We start from the raw sequence: 14,512 nt of genomic DNA on the forward strand, positions 1-14,512 counted from the left end.
AAATCCTGCCTCAAACAAGATGGGAGTCAAGGACTGATACAAGAAGTTATCCTCTGACCCCTACACCTTATCTGAACCTGCATGCTCACACACACACACACACACACACACACACACACACACACACACGCACGCCCTACATGGGAGAGGAGGTGAAGATACTGCTTCAGGCTGGGGGTGTAGCTCAGTTGGTACAGCACCTGCTTAACATGCATGAAGCCCGGGGTTCAAGCCCAAAGTACCCCATGAAGCATGGTGGTTCACACCGATAACCCCAGACGGCGACTGGAGGTAGAGGCAGGAAGATGAGTTCAGGGCCAGCCTCAACTATGTATCCATCCAGTTCAAGCCACTGAGTTACATAAGATTCTGTCTTAAAAAAAAAAATTTAAAGGCCGGGCAATGGTGGTGCACGCCTTTAATCCCAGCACTCGGGAGGAAGAGGCAGGCGGATCTCTGTTGAGTTCGAGGCCGGGCTGGACCAAAAGCCTCCAAAGCAATACAGAGAAAACCAAAAAAAAAAAAATTTAAAGACCTGCAGGCTGGAGAGATGACTCAGAGTTTAAGAGCAGTTGCTGCTCTTTCAGAGGACCAGGGTTTAATTTCCAGCATCCAGAGAGCAGCTCACAACCGTCTGTAACTCCAGTTCCAGAGAGTCTGATGCCCTCTGCTGGCCTCCGTTAGTACCATGCACACACAAAGTGCACATACATACACGCAAGCAAAAACTCATACACAGAAAATATGAAAATAAACAAATCTTTAAAAAGGAAAACTCACAAACCTCCCCTCCTGCCTCTGCCACCAGTCCTGGCTGCTTCTTCCATATGTGTTAGCACTCGAGATTGTAGCGCACATACTTGCTCCAATGCACCCCACGCGCCTGTTCCCTCCCATGCATGCCCCCGCGTCAACCAGACCCGAGACATGTCTTCCCTGGGCTCCCCACTCTCCGAAAGCCCCCAGGAGCAGAGCCTTTGTGCAGGCTGCTCCTTCTTTCCAGAATGTTCTTCCTCTCACTTCCTGGCTGATACACATAATCCCTCAGGTCTCAGCTCTGACATCTTCAGCATGCTTCTCTGCTCTCCTCACCCCCATCTCCCAGGGGAGCGCTCTGGTGTGCCTACACTGAGGACCAGCTGAGACTTCCAGCCGCATGGACTGACAACTACGGGATTCTTGGAGCTTCAATGGTAGACAGCCCTTGTTGGACTAGCTGGACCACAGTGGGTAAGGCACCCTCATAAATCTCGTTTCCACATGGATTCACTCTATACGTTCTATTTCTCTACGGAACCCTGACTAATACGCTAATACCAGACATGCAGCGTGTTAAATATCTGACTCTTTGCTTTTTAACTAAGAGGTAAGCTTTAGCGTTATGCCCATTTGGAGCAAAGGAAACTGAGCCTTCGAAATTAACCTGTCCAAAGTCACAAAACTTGCATGAAATCGAGCCTAGATCCTAAGGACTTACGTCCAAGTTCTTCAAGTGAGGAGAAATACCCCTCTTTAATACTACTGACTAGTAACTCAACCTGACTCTTCAAGACACATTCCCTCCTATGGAGTTGGGGCCCAGGCTGACTGCCACCCTGCGCGTTTAACCTTTCAAGCAAAAGTCCTGGAATGGAGCCGGGCTCTCGGGATGCGCGGAGTGAATGAACGGACAAATGAATGAACTAGAAGACGAAGGAGTGACCCACACGGCCCCACTCACCCTCAATAAGCCACTCGCAGTTGCCATTGACGCTGTAGTTGCCCGCACCATCCGTCACGAAGCCTGGCGCCTCCCGTAGCACCTGCCGCTGTCCCTTGCAGTCGCCCGCCAGAACCCGGAGGGGCTGCGGCCCCAGCAGTGCCAAGGCCAGGGCCAGGGCCACCGCCAAAGCCCGGCCCAAGGCCATCTTGGACCCTAAGAGACGGGAGGGCTGTGAAGACCCGGAGAGGACCCTCTACGGGGGTGAGGCCATGGAGATGCACCCTTTATGGCATGTGTGGCATGGCCTTGCAGTCCAGGAATGTACCAGCAACGCGGTCGGGGCCAAGAAAGGGGCCGCTGCAGCTGGGTTCTTGAAGCCGAGGGCCGGGCCCTACAGACCCAGGGAAGGCCCTGGACACCGAGTCGCTGCGGATAGGGCCGACCCCTAGGGACCGTAGGGGCCCCCTACAGACACGAGCCCCCATACGGGGGGCCGACCGCATAGACGGACTCCGGCTGCTTGCAAGGCCCAAACAAACAGCAGAGACCGTCCCCGGGGGACGACGTGCTCTACAGCCCAGCGGGGCCCTCCAGCGCGGGTGCGGGGCCGGGACCCGCCGGGCCCGGAGACTCCCGGGGCGACCCCTGCAGGCGGGGGCGGGGCGCGAGCCGGCGCCGGGGGCGGAGCCTGCCTCCCGGGTCCCGGCCCGGATCCCTAGGGCTCCCTCTCCTGCTTACCCACCCGCGCCTCCCTCCGGAGCCGGATGGGCTAGATCAGAGAGACCTGGGGACTCGCGGGCCAGAGCGGCCTCGGGGAGGGGGGGGGGACCCGCTGAGAGGGGGAGCGGCAGCCGCGCAGCCTCAGCGAGGAGGCCAGGCGAGGAGGAGGCGAGAGGACGCGGAGCGGCGGGTCAGAGCGGCCCTGGGAGGACTGCGGAGCGCCTGGCCCCGCCCCTCCTCTAAGGAAGACTTCCGGAAACTTTCCCTCCCCGTCTGGTCTCTGCCGCTTGCTTGCGCAGCAGTGAACAGGAATCTAGCCCGGAGAGAATTGCGCATGCGTGTTGCTTAAGAGTGGCACCCCCCCCCTTCCCTCCCCCCCAAAATCGCGTTACCACAAAGTATGTGCCAGTCAGTGGCTGAGCAAAGCTTGTGCCACTGGAGGGCGCCTCTGCCTCTGATAGGAAAAGTGGAGGCGAAAATTAATAAAAAAATAAAAATAAGTAGATAAATAAAGGAACTGTAGAAAGCTGTGCTGCGTGGTTATTTTCTGTGCTCGAGTCAGGATCCACACAAATGCCAGGTTTGCAGGCCCGGGCCTCGGGACTAGAGAGATGCTATTTCATGGGCGCACACACTGAGCCGCCCGGGGCTTAAGATGTTTGATAGCACCAGCAAGGCAGAAAAGAAGCTGGAGAGACGGCTCGGCGGCTTGGAACCGTTGCTCTTGCAGCGGTCCTGGGTTCCGTTCCCAGCACCCACGTGGCGGCTCACAACTCTCGACGAGGGGCCCCAGCGCCTCTCCTGGCCCTCTCCTGCAGGAGGTGCGCACAGTACGCACGAAAGACTCTGTAAAAGCAGCCACGCCATGGATAAAAACTCGACGAGTCCTCTTTATTTTGGCAAGGAGAGAAAACGCCTTTCCGCCAGGGGCTTCGGGACGGCCCCTGGCATGCAGATGGGGACGGACAAAGCGCGGGTCCGAGGTCACAAACCCGAGAGCGGGTTTCAAAGCAGGGGCCAACTTCACGATGTCCGTCCCTGAACCGCGGCTCGAGGGTCGCGGGGTCCTGGAGAGTCACGGGCTGGGTCCCGGGAGGCCGGTCGTCACGGGTGTTCCGGAGTCCGGCGGGGTCAGAGGTCTCGGAGGGGGCCAGGGGGGCGGAGATCACGGAACAGCGGGAGTCCAGATTCCGGAGCCGTTCGGGGCAGGGGCTGAGGGAGGGGACGCGAGAGCGGCTCCCGCGGGACCGTTTGGCACCGAGGGGAAGGGGCGGGACGCCGCGCACCCTGCGTGGGTGTGGGAGGGGCGGGGAGGGTGCCTGGCGTGGCCGACCCCCTTGGGCCCAGAGAGAAGGGGGTCCGGAGCCCAGCCGGGGCCCGGTGCGCCGCCCGTGGGGGCAGAGGCGGGGTGGGGATGCTCAGACCGGGGGTGCAGGGCCCCCGGCCGTGTGCATGCTGAAGTATTCGGTGAAGCCGGTGTGCGGCGCAGCCGTCTGGGGTACGAGCGGCTGGTAGGACGGCGTCGGGCCATCCCAGCCCGAGTCGACCGCCTTGGGGTACCGAGCGGGAGGGGGCGGGGAGGCTGCGCCCGGCTCGGCCATGGTCACCACGCGGCCCCTCGGGGCCGCTGCCGCCGCCACCGCTGTCTCCTCCACCTGCTTCCCGGCCTGGGATGGGGGGTCAGGGTCAGAGGCCGCCCTGGGACCCTCGGGGGAGCAAATGCGGCCCCGAAGGCCCGTCCCCCTCCCCCTAGAGGACCCCCACTACCCCAAGAGGGGACGCACGTGTCAGTCAGGGAAGGAGTGGGTGGCTGGGCGCCTGGGCAGCGGGGCCAGGTACTCAAGGGGTGGCGTTGGGGTGCGCCGGGCAAACTCTGGCGGCGGTGGGGGAGATGGGGACCAGCCTCGGAAGGCGGGCGGCGGGGGCACGGCTCGGGGCGTCCTCGGGGGCGTGCGCAACAGCGCCAGGACCCAGTCGGGCAGGGTGGGCGCGGGCGCCGGGGGGCGATCGAGTCGGGGCGTTGGGGCGCGGGGAGTACGGAAGGCCAGGGGTGGGCTCAGGCGCCAGGGTGCAGGGGGCGGCGGCGGGGCGGGGAGCGGGGTCAGGTACTCCAGGGGCGGCGCCAGCAGCTCCTCGGGCGCCGGGGCTGCAGAGCTTACAGAGGAGGCGGGCGGGGGGATGGAGAAGAGCTCCGTGAAGTTGGGCACCGAGTCGCTGATGAAAGTCACGTTTCCGTAGACGTGCTGCGGGAATGCCTTATCTGCGGATTGACTCCCTCCGGGTCCAGGGACCCCAGCCGAGGCGATTTGCGAAGTTCGCACGTGGTATGGGAAGTTCTTGTTGGCCGCAGATGGGCGAGTCATGATCTGAGAGAAAGACAGGCCCCATAAAGTTTAGAGAGCTCGTGACCTCTCTACATCCCTCCTGAACCTCAGACTGCCTTAGACAGCAGGAGTGGTGGTGTCTCCCGGCATTCTGACCTTTTCCCTCGACACAGCCCTAGCTGCTTTTCTGGGCGTTTCCTCCATCACAACCCGGACTATAGATAGCTCATAACTGATGGGTTAAGGACAGAGTCCTGTGCTGTTCAGTACGATAGCCACTAGTCACATATGGTTTAAATGGAGTCAAAATTAAGTGTAAAGTTGTTTCCCTGTTACACTACGTAGTACTTACAGGTACTTAGTACTCATCAGGCACCTTATTGGAGAACACAGATTAAAAATTAGGAAAAAATTTACCATTCTTTGGGTTGTTTCGTTTTTGAGAGGGTCTCATGTAGTACAGGCTGGCCCGAGACATGCTTTGTAGCTAAGGATGACCTTGACCTCCTGAACCCCTCCCAAACTCCTGATCCCCCCTCCTAGTTTTGGATTACAGATGTTCAGCACCATGTCCAGCCTTAGAATATATCCATAAACACGAGCGTTCCATTAAACATCAGTAAATAGGCTGTTTGGAATGTCAGCTCTTAAAAGCAGGAACTGACTTGTCCCCCTCTCCTGAGACAGTCCACTTAGCATCCTTCTGCCTCGGCCACCAAGGGCTTCAATTGTAAGCATTTGCCACCACAGTCAGCTCGGACTCTTTCCAGTCCCTGTTAAATCCCACACTGGATCTAGAGCAGTGCCTGGCTCTCAATAAATACTGGCTGGGTTTTTCCAGAATGCTGGAGACGTTTCTGGATCTGCCTCTGCCGCCACACTCAGCCCCACTGAGGCTGCCCTGGATGGCATGGGCAGTGCGGGGCTGATGACGGGTCTCGGAAGGACGGGGAAATGACAGCAAGGGCGCTTGCTTGTCTCGCGTTCCGAGCTGAGCTGGTGTCACTTCTCTTGGCTCTGTCCCTCGCTAAGTGTGGATCTGGGGCACCTTGATTAAACTGAGTCTCAGCAGCCACCAAGATTACAGTGTGTGTCTGGAAAGATGAGAGGATGGAAATGCAAACCACTGTGCAGAGCCTCCTGCATGGTGGCTCTCAGTGTTTCTTTCCTTTCTACGCCTTCCTGGCTTCCTGCTGAGCTTCCAGAAACACCTGCCAGGGAGGATCCCAAGGCAGAGGACGGCAGACCTGATCCCCTCCTGGGATCTACAGCTGAGTAGATTGTAGATTGTAGATTGGAGGCCCCAGGGTTAAGACTAGAACCCTCAAGGGTACCTGTCTGTTTATTTCGTTTTGTTTTCTTTTGAGAAAAGGTCTCATATAGCCCAGGCCAATCTCAAAAATTTCATTTTTCTATATGATTTTGTTCTGCTATATTTCTGTGGGAGGGTGACCTTGGACTCCCGATCCTCCTGCCTCTGACTCCCAAGTTCTGAGATTACAGGCATGTGCTATCACACCAAATTTTAACAATACGTAGTTCTGTTTGTGCACTGTCCCCCACGTGACACCTATCTGCCAGAGGAAAACAGGATTTGAAGTGCATGTTCTACTACCAAAGGCCACGAAACCTTGGCAATTCCTCTCCTTTTTCAGAGCTCAGTGTCTACACTCTGTATAGTACACACTTTTGGGCTGTCTGGCAATTAAACAAGAAAACCAGGGGGGAAATGTATATTTCTAGCAAGCATGAGGCTGGAGCTTGGTCTGCTGGCAAAGGTCTTTAATCTCAGAACTCAGAAAGCCAAGACGGGAGGCATTTTGTGATGTCAAGGACAGCCAGGGCTATGTAGCACGATGCGGTCTCAAGAAGGGGGTGAGGAATGGAGGGGAAGGAAATAAAATAGAGAAAAGAAAGAAGAAGCAGGCTGACTGGATACAGGTGCCTGGGCATAATTGGTGGGTGCGCGTATTAACTCTGTGAGCCAGGCGCAGTGAGGCATACATGTAACACCAAGTTCAACGCTCAAAAGACCAGGGCAGGAGAATCAGGACAAACTCGAGGCCAGCCTGAGCTACACAATGAGACTGTCTTAAAAAAAATTGGTGGCACAAACCCTTAATCCCAGCACTCGGGAGGCAGAGGCAGGTGGATCTCTGTGAGTTCGAGGCCAGCCTGGTCTATAGAGTGAGTTCCAGGACGGCCTCCAAAACAACACAGAGAAACGCTGTCTGGAAAAAAAAATCTCCAGCCAGGTGGTGATAGCGCACGCCTTTAGGAGGCAGAGGCAGGCAGATCTCTGTGAGTTCTAGGCCAGCCCGGTCTATATAGTGAGTCCCAGGCAGCCAGGGCAACCTAGTGAGCAACTACCTCAAAAAAACAACCCCCCCCACATACACAAACTGCTAAATAAGTGACTGTAAGAACTGTCACCAAGAAAAGGAGATAAGATAAATCAGAACACACAACAGATTAAATAAAAAGCCGGGTGGTGGTGGCACACGGCTTTAGTCCCAGCACTCGGGAGGCAGAGGCAGGCGGATCTCTGTGAGTTTGAGGCCAGCCTGGTCTACAGAGCTGGTTTGAGGAACCCTGACTCAGAAAAAACAAAAACCTAAACACAGGTAAGGTTCTTCTTCATGCCTAGGCATGCTGCAAACACTGTTCAAGTCTAGGCTCCTCAGAGCCCAGCCTGTCCCACCTGGCGGGACAATGGGGAAGGAAGGGAAGGAGGAAGAGACCAGGGGCTTTGTATGGGCAGTGACGGTGCAAACAGAAATGTTAAAGCCTGGGGACACAGGGGCAGAAATGGAAACGGGGTGGCGTTGTGTGAAGAAGCCAGGAGACAAGGACAGAGGGAGGGGCTCTGGGGGACACTGCAGCACCCAGCAGGCAGACAGTGCCTGCCAGTGACTACACAATAAATGCAAGGGAGGGGGGAGCAATGGTGGCCGAGGCCTGTGAGGCCAGCACTCAAGAAACGGACGCAGGGTGTCACAAGCCAGCCTGGACTGAATAGCAAGCCCACTTCAAACAGAAAAGATGGGTGACAGCCCAGGAGCACCAAACAGGACAGGCCACCCAGGCCATGCACCCTCCAACCTTCACAGCCTTCAGCTCCCACCCCGCCCGCCGTGATAGCTGTCCTCACCAGAAACACGCCGTGGGCGTACAAGTGGATCCCCAGCTGGATGCCGTTGACGATCTTCTCTCGTGCCCACTTTGGGATCCCAAAATTGGCAATCAGAGCCATGACAGGGACAGCAAAGAACCTGCAGAGGAGATTAGAGTGAGTAGCTACCTCTGCTCTCCCCTCTCCTCATGTCCCTACCTCCCTGCCATCAGATCCCGAGCTGGAGAATGGCCTTTGAAAGCCAGATGGGGGGCTGGAATGATGGCTCAGAGGTTAAGAGCACTGACTGCTCTCCCAGGGGTCCTGAGGTCAATTCCCAGCACCCACATGGTGGCTCACAACTATCTACAGTTCAATCTGGTGCCCTCTTCTGGTATGTAGGTGAAACACTGTATATGAAATAAATAAATAAATCTTTAAAAAAAAAAAAAAAGCCAGATGGTAAAATTCCAGTGGACAAAATCTAGGCTGAATTTAACTCAGCTCCACACCACCCTAACCCTGGTGTGTAACAGGACATCTATAGATATCTCAAGGTTGAATTAATGAATGACAGTAACAATTAAGAACTATTTTAGTGCCGGGCGTTGGTGGCGCACGCCTTTAATCCCAGCACTCGGGAGGCACAGGCAGGCGGCGGATCTCTGTGAGTTCGAGACCAGCCTGGACTACCAAGCGAGTTCCAGGACAGCCTCCAAAGCCACAGGGAAACCCTGTCTCGAAAAACCAAAAAAAAAAAAAAAAACTATTTTAGTTGTATATCATATATATTATATACGTAAATGAATGCATTTAGCTCTCATACTGAGTCCAGGGAGCAAATACAGTTTCCATTTCCAATAGCAGATCAGAAAGCAAAGGCCTTGTCTGAGATCCAACAGTTCAGATGCTTCAGAGCTGGGGTCTGGCTTGGAATCTGCCCACTTTACATTAACACTGTTGGACAATAATAACTACAACTGAGGGCTTCTGCTTGTTTTGGGCTTGGGTTTTGTTGTTTGGAGTTTATCAGCGTGTGTGTGTGTGTGTGTGTGTGTGTGTGTGTGTGTGTGTGTGTGTGTGTGTTCGCTCAGATGCTTCAGAGGCCTTCACAGGGCCTGGGAGCTGGAGTCATAGGCTATTGTGAGCAGCCCTGTGTGGGTGCTGGAAGCGGACTTGTATCCTCTGGAAAAGCATCAAACACTCTAAACTGCTGAAGGTTTTCCACTTTTTGTGTGTGTAACAGCCCTGGCTGTCTTGGAACTCACTCTGTAGACCAGGCTGGCCTCAAACTCAGAGAATTGCCTGCCTCTGCCTTCACCTTCCAAGTTCTGGCATTATAGGCATTCACTAGCAGGTCTGGCTATTAAGTAATTTTTACTGAACACTTACTGTGTGACAGACACTAATCCTTCATATATTAATTTACACGTGCTGAAGATAACCTTCCAAAGGGGTTGACACTCTTTTTATATGAAGCACTATGACAAATTCTTTGGGAAATATTTTTGACTTATTAGTAGTGGCACACACCTTTAATCCCAGCACTCAAGAGGCAGAAGCAGGTAGATCTCTGTCAGTTCAAAGCCAGCCTGGTCTACAAATCAAGTTCCAGAACAGCCAGGCTACACAGAGAAACCCAGTCTTGAAAACAAATATATATATATATATATATATATATATATATATATATATATATATATATATATATATACACACACACACACACACAAATAAGTAAATAAGTAAATACCCTTCTGGTTTGACTTAGCTTGGCTTGGTTTTAGAGGTAGGGTCATGTAGTTCAGGCTGGCCTTAAACTCCTCATCCTCCAGCCTCTGCTTCTCCAATACTATGGTTAAAGGTATGAGTTAAAGATATGCGCAGTGAGGCCGGGCATTGGTGGCGCAGGCCTTTAATCCCAGCACTCGGGAGGCAGAGGCAGGCGGATCTCTATGAGTTCGAGGCCAGCCTGGTCTACAGAGCGAGTTCCAGGACAGCCTCCAAAACAATACAGAGAAACCCTGTCTCGAAAAAACAAAACAAAACAAAACAAAAAAATATATATATATATATATATGCACAGCTCAGTGAGAGACTTTATTGTTTGGTTTTGTTTTCTGGAGGTGGGGGCTGGAGACAAGATTTTTTTTGTGTACCCCTGGCTGTCCTAGAACTTGTTCTGTAGACCAGGCTGCCGTTGAACTCACAGAGAACTGCATGCCTCAGCCCTCAGTCCCCAGTGCTGGGACTAAAGGCGTGCGCTGTGACCACCACCCAGCTTGACTTTTTTTTTTTAACTTTCTCACCATTTTACTTTGGGAGAGTAACTTTTTTCTAGATCTACAAGCTAAGGAGTAGTAGATTCCATGTAACAACTCTATCTGCCTGCCTGCCTGCCTGTCTGTCTGTCTGAGACAGAGTTTTTCTGTGTAGCTCTGGCTGTCCTGGAACTCAGAGATTCCCCTACCTCCACCTCCCAAATGCTGGGACTAAAGGTGTGCGCCACCGCTGCCCAGCTGCAAGCACTCATCTTGAAAACTCATGTTCCTTCCAGGACCCTCTAGGTTGTGGGGAGGGGCAGGTGGCCCCCCAGTGTCTCACCAGAGAGTGTAGGCAGCAAAGAAGGGCACGTAGAAGGGCTGCTTCTCGGGGAAGTGACGGAGGGACACCAGCACAGCGTAGCAGAACCACACGTAGGCTGCCACCTGCAGCCCGATGAGCCCGTAACCAGCTGGGGATTCGTATGTGTACAGCACCTGGCCTGGATCAAAGAACTGGACCACAGGACAAGGTTTGTCATAGCCCTGGCCTCTGACCCTGGATCCTGCCCTGGGCACCAGGCCGGGCCAGGAGACTCGGGACAACTAGGAGTGGGGTTGGGATTCTACACAGGTACAGAAGCAGTCTACACATGCTCGCCACAGGACTAAAGGCTGCAGCCCATACCATGTGTGACTCAGTCCATCCACACCGGCACAGTGAAGGAGGCCCTGCTGTTACCCCACAGAGGGGACAGAAAGTCTACAAAGAGCCCTGAAGGAGGCTCAGGTCCCCCTAACTTGTCACAGGAGGAAGCAGGCCCTTAGTAGGAGTGGGAATGACCAGCTAGGATGTGGGGAGCTTCACCAGAACTAGGTCTCTGACTCTTCAACATGGAGCTTAACTTGATAGACAGTGAGAGGCGAGGAGGAGGGAAGCTAATCAGAAAGGGTGAGGAGGGAGGGATGGGAAGGCAGAGGCCCAGCTGGAGGAGGAGATGACGCTCTGCTCTGCGGGACAGGCAGTAGACAGAGCAGGAGGGAGAGACTGGCCACTCACTTCCGCCTCGTAGATGAGCAGCACCACGTGGGTGAGGGAGTACAGCGTCATGTACACAGACAACTTCACGGAGCCCGAGTGGCTGATGCGGCCTCTGGCAAGCAGGCCGTGAGGGGAGACAGCAGGGCAGATGCTGTCAGGGAGGAGGGAGCGGCCATACCCCCCACCTCCACCTCCCTGCCCTGCCCCCCAGCCCAGCCCAGCCACCCATTGAGCAGCCCCTGCCCGGGCACCGTGTCACCGTGAATCCCTTCCCCAGAAGGATGAGTGTGAGCAGGAAGATGAGGAAGCTGGAGGAGAAGAGCAGCTTGGCTGGGAAGGGAGGGAAGGGGAGACGGCTCAGGTACGGGCTCAGAGGCCAGCAGTCCCCTGGGGAGGGCTCTGCCTCCCTGGGCTCCAGTGTGTTCTCACCCAAGATCTTCAGGCTCCCATTGCCAATGCCGTCTGTAGCATACTGGCCCCAGTAGATGCAGAAGAACAGGAGGCTCAGAACTGGGGGAGACGAGAGGCCGAGAAGAGACAAGACGAAAAGCAGCTTTGGGATATCCCTGTCCTGGAACACCATGATCCAAATGTCTGACCCCCTGCCACCCCCACGAGAAGTCCAGAGCATCTGTTACTGCGCCCTGCTAGGAAACTGTGCAGGCTATGGCCCAGCCTCTTTCCCTCAGACCCAACAGGCCAGACTACAGCATCACTTTCCTCAGACCCTCCTCCCAAGGCTGTCTGCCCAGAGAACCCAAGATCTGGAATACTTTCAAAGCTCACCCTCCACTCCTGCTGCCGCCATGAACATTTTGTAAGTTGTGTGGAGTAACTGCCGGCCTTTCAGCAAATCTAAGAAGGAAATGGAAAAGCTGTACACAGGTGAGGGAAGGAGATTTCCCTCTGTGCTCTCCTGCCTCCCCCCCCCCACCTCCCTCTCCCTCCCTCTCCCCCCCCTGTGTCCTCTCTCTGTCTCTTCTTTCTTTCTTTGTTTTTCGACACAGGGTTCCTCTGTGTAACAGCCCTAGCTGTCCTGGAACTCGCTTGGTAGTCCAGGCTGGTCTCGAACTCACAGAGATCCGCCTGCCTCTGCCTCCCGAGTGCTGGGATCAAAGGCGTGCGCCACCAATGCCCGGCTTCTCCCTCTTCTCTTAACCCTCACTCCACAGGCGCTGTACTCACATCCAAAGTAACAAGAGAGGATGAAGATGAGGGTGAAGATGAGGAGGAAGGTCACGTCTGTCTCCAGGATCCCTAGGATTCCACGGGAGGGGTAGGAGAAGGCTTTTTGAGTGCGTCTCCCTACCCGCTCCCGGCTTCCATCCTGGCCTGTTCCTCCAGTGTCTGCTCACCAAACTCATCGGCTGAGAAGTGCCGCGTCCAGAAGGACTTGCCGTTGGTAAGGACCATCTCATATTCCAGCTGCAGTCCGTCTCCCTGTAGGGAGTGGGGAGGCCTAAGAGGGACTCTGGGTAGGTGGGGCGGGGGTCAGTGGGGGGGAGAGGAGAAGAGCCAGACAACTGCCCCAGCCCCTTACCCCACACTTGCTCAGTGCGATATACCACCATCTTTCACGCACAGAGCGGAAGCTGCGGCCACTGGAGCAGCTCAGGTAGCGAGTTCCCTCCTCTGACACCACCTGGGGAGAAGCCAGAAGGCTGAAGCCTTGTCCCTGGTGTCCCCAGCCACCACCACCCCCCCGTTAGCACCTGCATGCCCCCTCGCACCTGACAGCCAGACCAGGCATACTGGGTGGTGAGATTGATGACCTGGTTGTTTTCCGGCCTGATGACAGACTCCTTGGCCAAGCAGTCCTAGGGCAAGCCAGGAAACATGGTCACCCTCTGAAGGACTGCGGCCTTCTGCTCTTCCACACACAGCGCTCAGAGCCCTCACCTTGTCCCTTGCCTTGTACACCGCTGGCCACTGGGATGGGTCGTCGAAATAGAGGAGGATGTTCTGACAGCACTTGGCCTGGAGAGCCAGAGGTTTGTCGGTTGGGGGTGTTTGCAGGAGGCTGGACAGCTTTTGCCTTGGAGGGTCAAGGTAACGTCCCGCCTTAGGAATGTGGCTTTGGAGACTCACCTCGGGGTATCGGAATCGGAAGTCCAGTCGGCCATAATCGGAGAGGAAACAAAATCTTGTCAAGAACACCCAGTCCTGGCAAAAGGACCCAGTGAAATGTGAGTTCAAAACCTCAGCCCAACCCCACCCACAGACCCCCAACTTTTCTTCCCTACCCGAGGCTATTTGACTGCCCAAATGCCACAAGGTGGCTAAGTCACCTCCAGAGTCCTTCCCAGATCCATTTGCTGTGTGTCTAAATGCCTGCTGCCCTGGTTTCCCCTCAGATGTCCCTCAAGTTTCCTTCCCTACCCCATCTTCCAGACACACTGAAAAAGACCATGCATGGCCAGGTGCACATCCCTGCCACAATCTGTCCTGCACTCTTTCTGAGATGTATCCCTCCTCCAGTTACACACAGACACACACAGACACACACACACAGACACACACACACAGACACCATACACAGACACACACACAGACACACAGACACACACACACACACACAGACACAGACACACAGACACAGACACACACACACACAGACACCATATACACACACCATACACAGACACACACACACAGACACCATACACACACACCATACACAGACACAGACACACACACACACACACACACCATACACAGACACAGACACACACACACAGACACCATACACACACACACACACACACACACACACACACACACACACACACACACGCCCCAAGGTGGTCCCACAGACCATGCCATCCTGGGCAACCTCCCCAACCTTCCCTGCTGGTCCTCAGCAGGCCAGGCGACCTCCACTTGGTGGAGTGAGGGGTGCTGTCCCTTCAGCACCACCACGGTGCAGCTGTGCTGTGCGGGCTGTAACTCCGACTCTCCGGACCGACCCCTCCCCAACCACAATGCAACCCCCGGCCCGCAGTCTCCGCCCTAGCCCAGTCCCCCATCACCCAGGCCCCGGCCCGGCTCGGGAGGGGCGCAGGGGGCGGGGCGGGGCGGCACCCTCCCGTCTTGGGTCCCGCGGGCCCGGGATAGCTCAACGTGCTCACCTCCTTGGAGCTCAGGTTGCCCCGCACGTACTTGGCCCGGGCGCGGGGGGACAGTGGCAGCAGCAAGAGCAACAGCGGGGGCAGCAAGCGGCGCAGCGCGGGCGCGCGCGACGGCTCCATTCCTCCCGCTCTGGCCTCGGCTCTGCTCCGGCTCCCGCTCCGGCCCGGTGACGGCGGCGAGAGCGCGCGGGCCGGCCAGCGCGCGCCGCCGATTAAAGGGACC

The 14,512-nt window shown here is 55.7% G+C and overlaps 2 protein-coding genes across 5 annotated transcripts in view; both read right to left on the minus strand.

The window, feature by feature from the left end:
• Megf8 (multiple EGF like domains 8) overlaps positions 1 to 2,618 on the minus strand; it is a 46,651-nt gene extending 44,033 nt beyond the window's left edge. The window contains exons 1-2 of one of the 3 annotated variants that reach the window (XM_040734578.1): positions 2,487 to 2,618; positions 1,721 to 1,915 (exon numbers count right to left, since the gene is read on the minus strand). In XM_040734578.1, the coding sequence (XP_040590512.1) occupies positions 1,721 to 1,907 (187 nt within the window). In that variant the 5' untranslated portion in view covers positions 1,908 to 1,915; positions 2,487 to 2,618. Of the gene's footprint in view, positions 1 to 1,720; positions 2,467 to 2,486 lie in introns of those variants that run through there. The other 2 variants (XM_005087061.4, XM_040734579.1) reach the window with 2 other exon arrangements.
• A 674-nt stretch (positions 2,619 to 3,292) lies between these two features.
• On the minus strand, positions 3,293 to 14,474 carry Tmem145 (transmembrane protein 145). 2 transcript variants are annotated; one of them, XM_005087059.4, is made up of 15 exons: positions 14,290 to 14,472; positions 13,250 to 13,324; positions 13,061 to 13,138; positions 12,892 to 12,978; positions 12,702 to 12,803; positions 12,517 to 12,601; positions 12,347 to 12,418; positions 11,948 to 12,016; positions 11,591 to 11,671; positions 11,413 to 11,491; positions 11,180 to 11,273; positions 10,463 to 10,635; positions 7,898 to 8,018; positions 4,582 to 4,788; positions 3,293 to 4,089 (listed from the first exon to the last, which is right to left on the minus strand). In XM_005087059.4, exons 1-15 carry the CDS (start codon positions 14,407 to 14,409, stop codon positions 3,841 to 3,843), a joined length of 1,692 nt encoding a protein of 563 aa, XP_005087116.1. In that variant the 5' UTR covers positions 14,410 to 14,472; the 3' UTR covers positions 3,293 to 3,840. The 2 variants fall into 2 exon arrangements, with proteins under 2 accessions (XP_005087116.1, XP_040590515.1); XM_040734581.1 differs by having other exon boundaries at positions 3,994 to 4,089; positions 4,207 to 4,788; positions 14,290 to 14,474.
• Between the last annotated feature and the right edge of the window lie 38 nt (positions 14,475 to 14,512).

Source organism: Mesocricetus auratus, unplaced genomic scaffold, assembly GCF_017639785.1.
Source record: "Mesocricetus auratus isolate SY011 unplaced genomic scaffold, BCM_Maur_2.0 Super-Scaffold_100038, whole genome shotgun sequence".
NCBI lineage: Eukaryota > Metazoa > Chordata > Mammalia > Rodentia > Cricetidae > Mesocricetus > Mesocricetus auratus.

Excerpts from the sequence above, each read along its gene's own strand:
- Tmem145 (XM_040734581.1), bottom strand. The coding sequence starts at position 14,409 with ATGGAGCCGTCGCGCGCGCCCGCGCTGCGCCGCTTGCTGCCCCCGCTG. Across the intron at positions 12,017-12,346 it reads CCTCTCTTGTTACTTTGGAT|ATTTGCTGAAAGGCCGGCAG; the intron begins GTGAGTACAGCG and ends TTTCCTTCTTAG. Across the intron at positions 11,492-11,590 it reads TGGGAGCCTGAAGATCTTGG|CCAAGCTGCTCTTCTCCTCC; the intron begins GTGAGAACACAC and ends CTCCCTTCCCAG.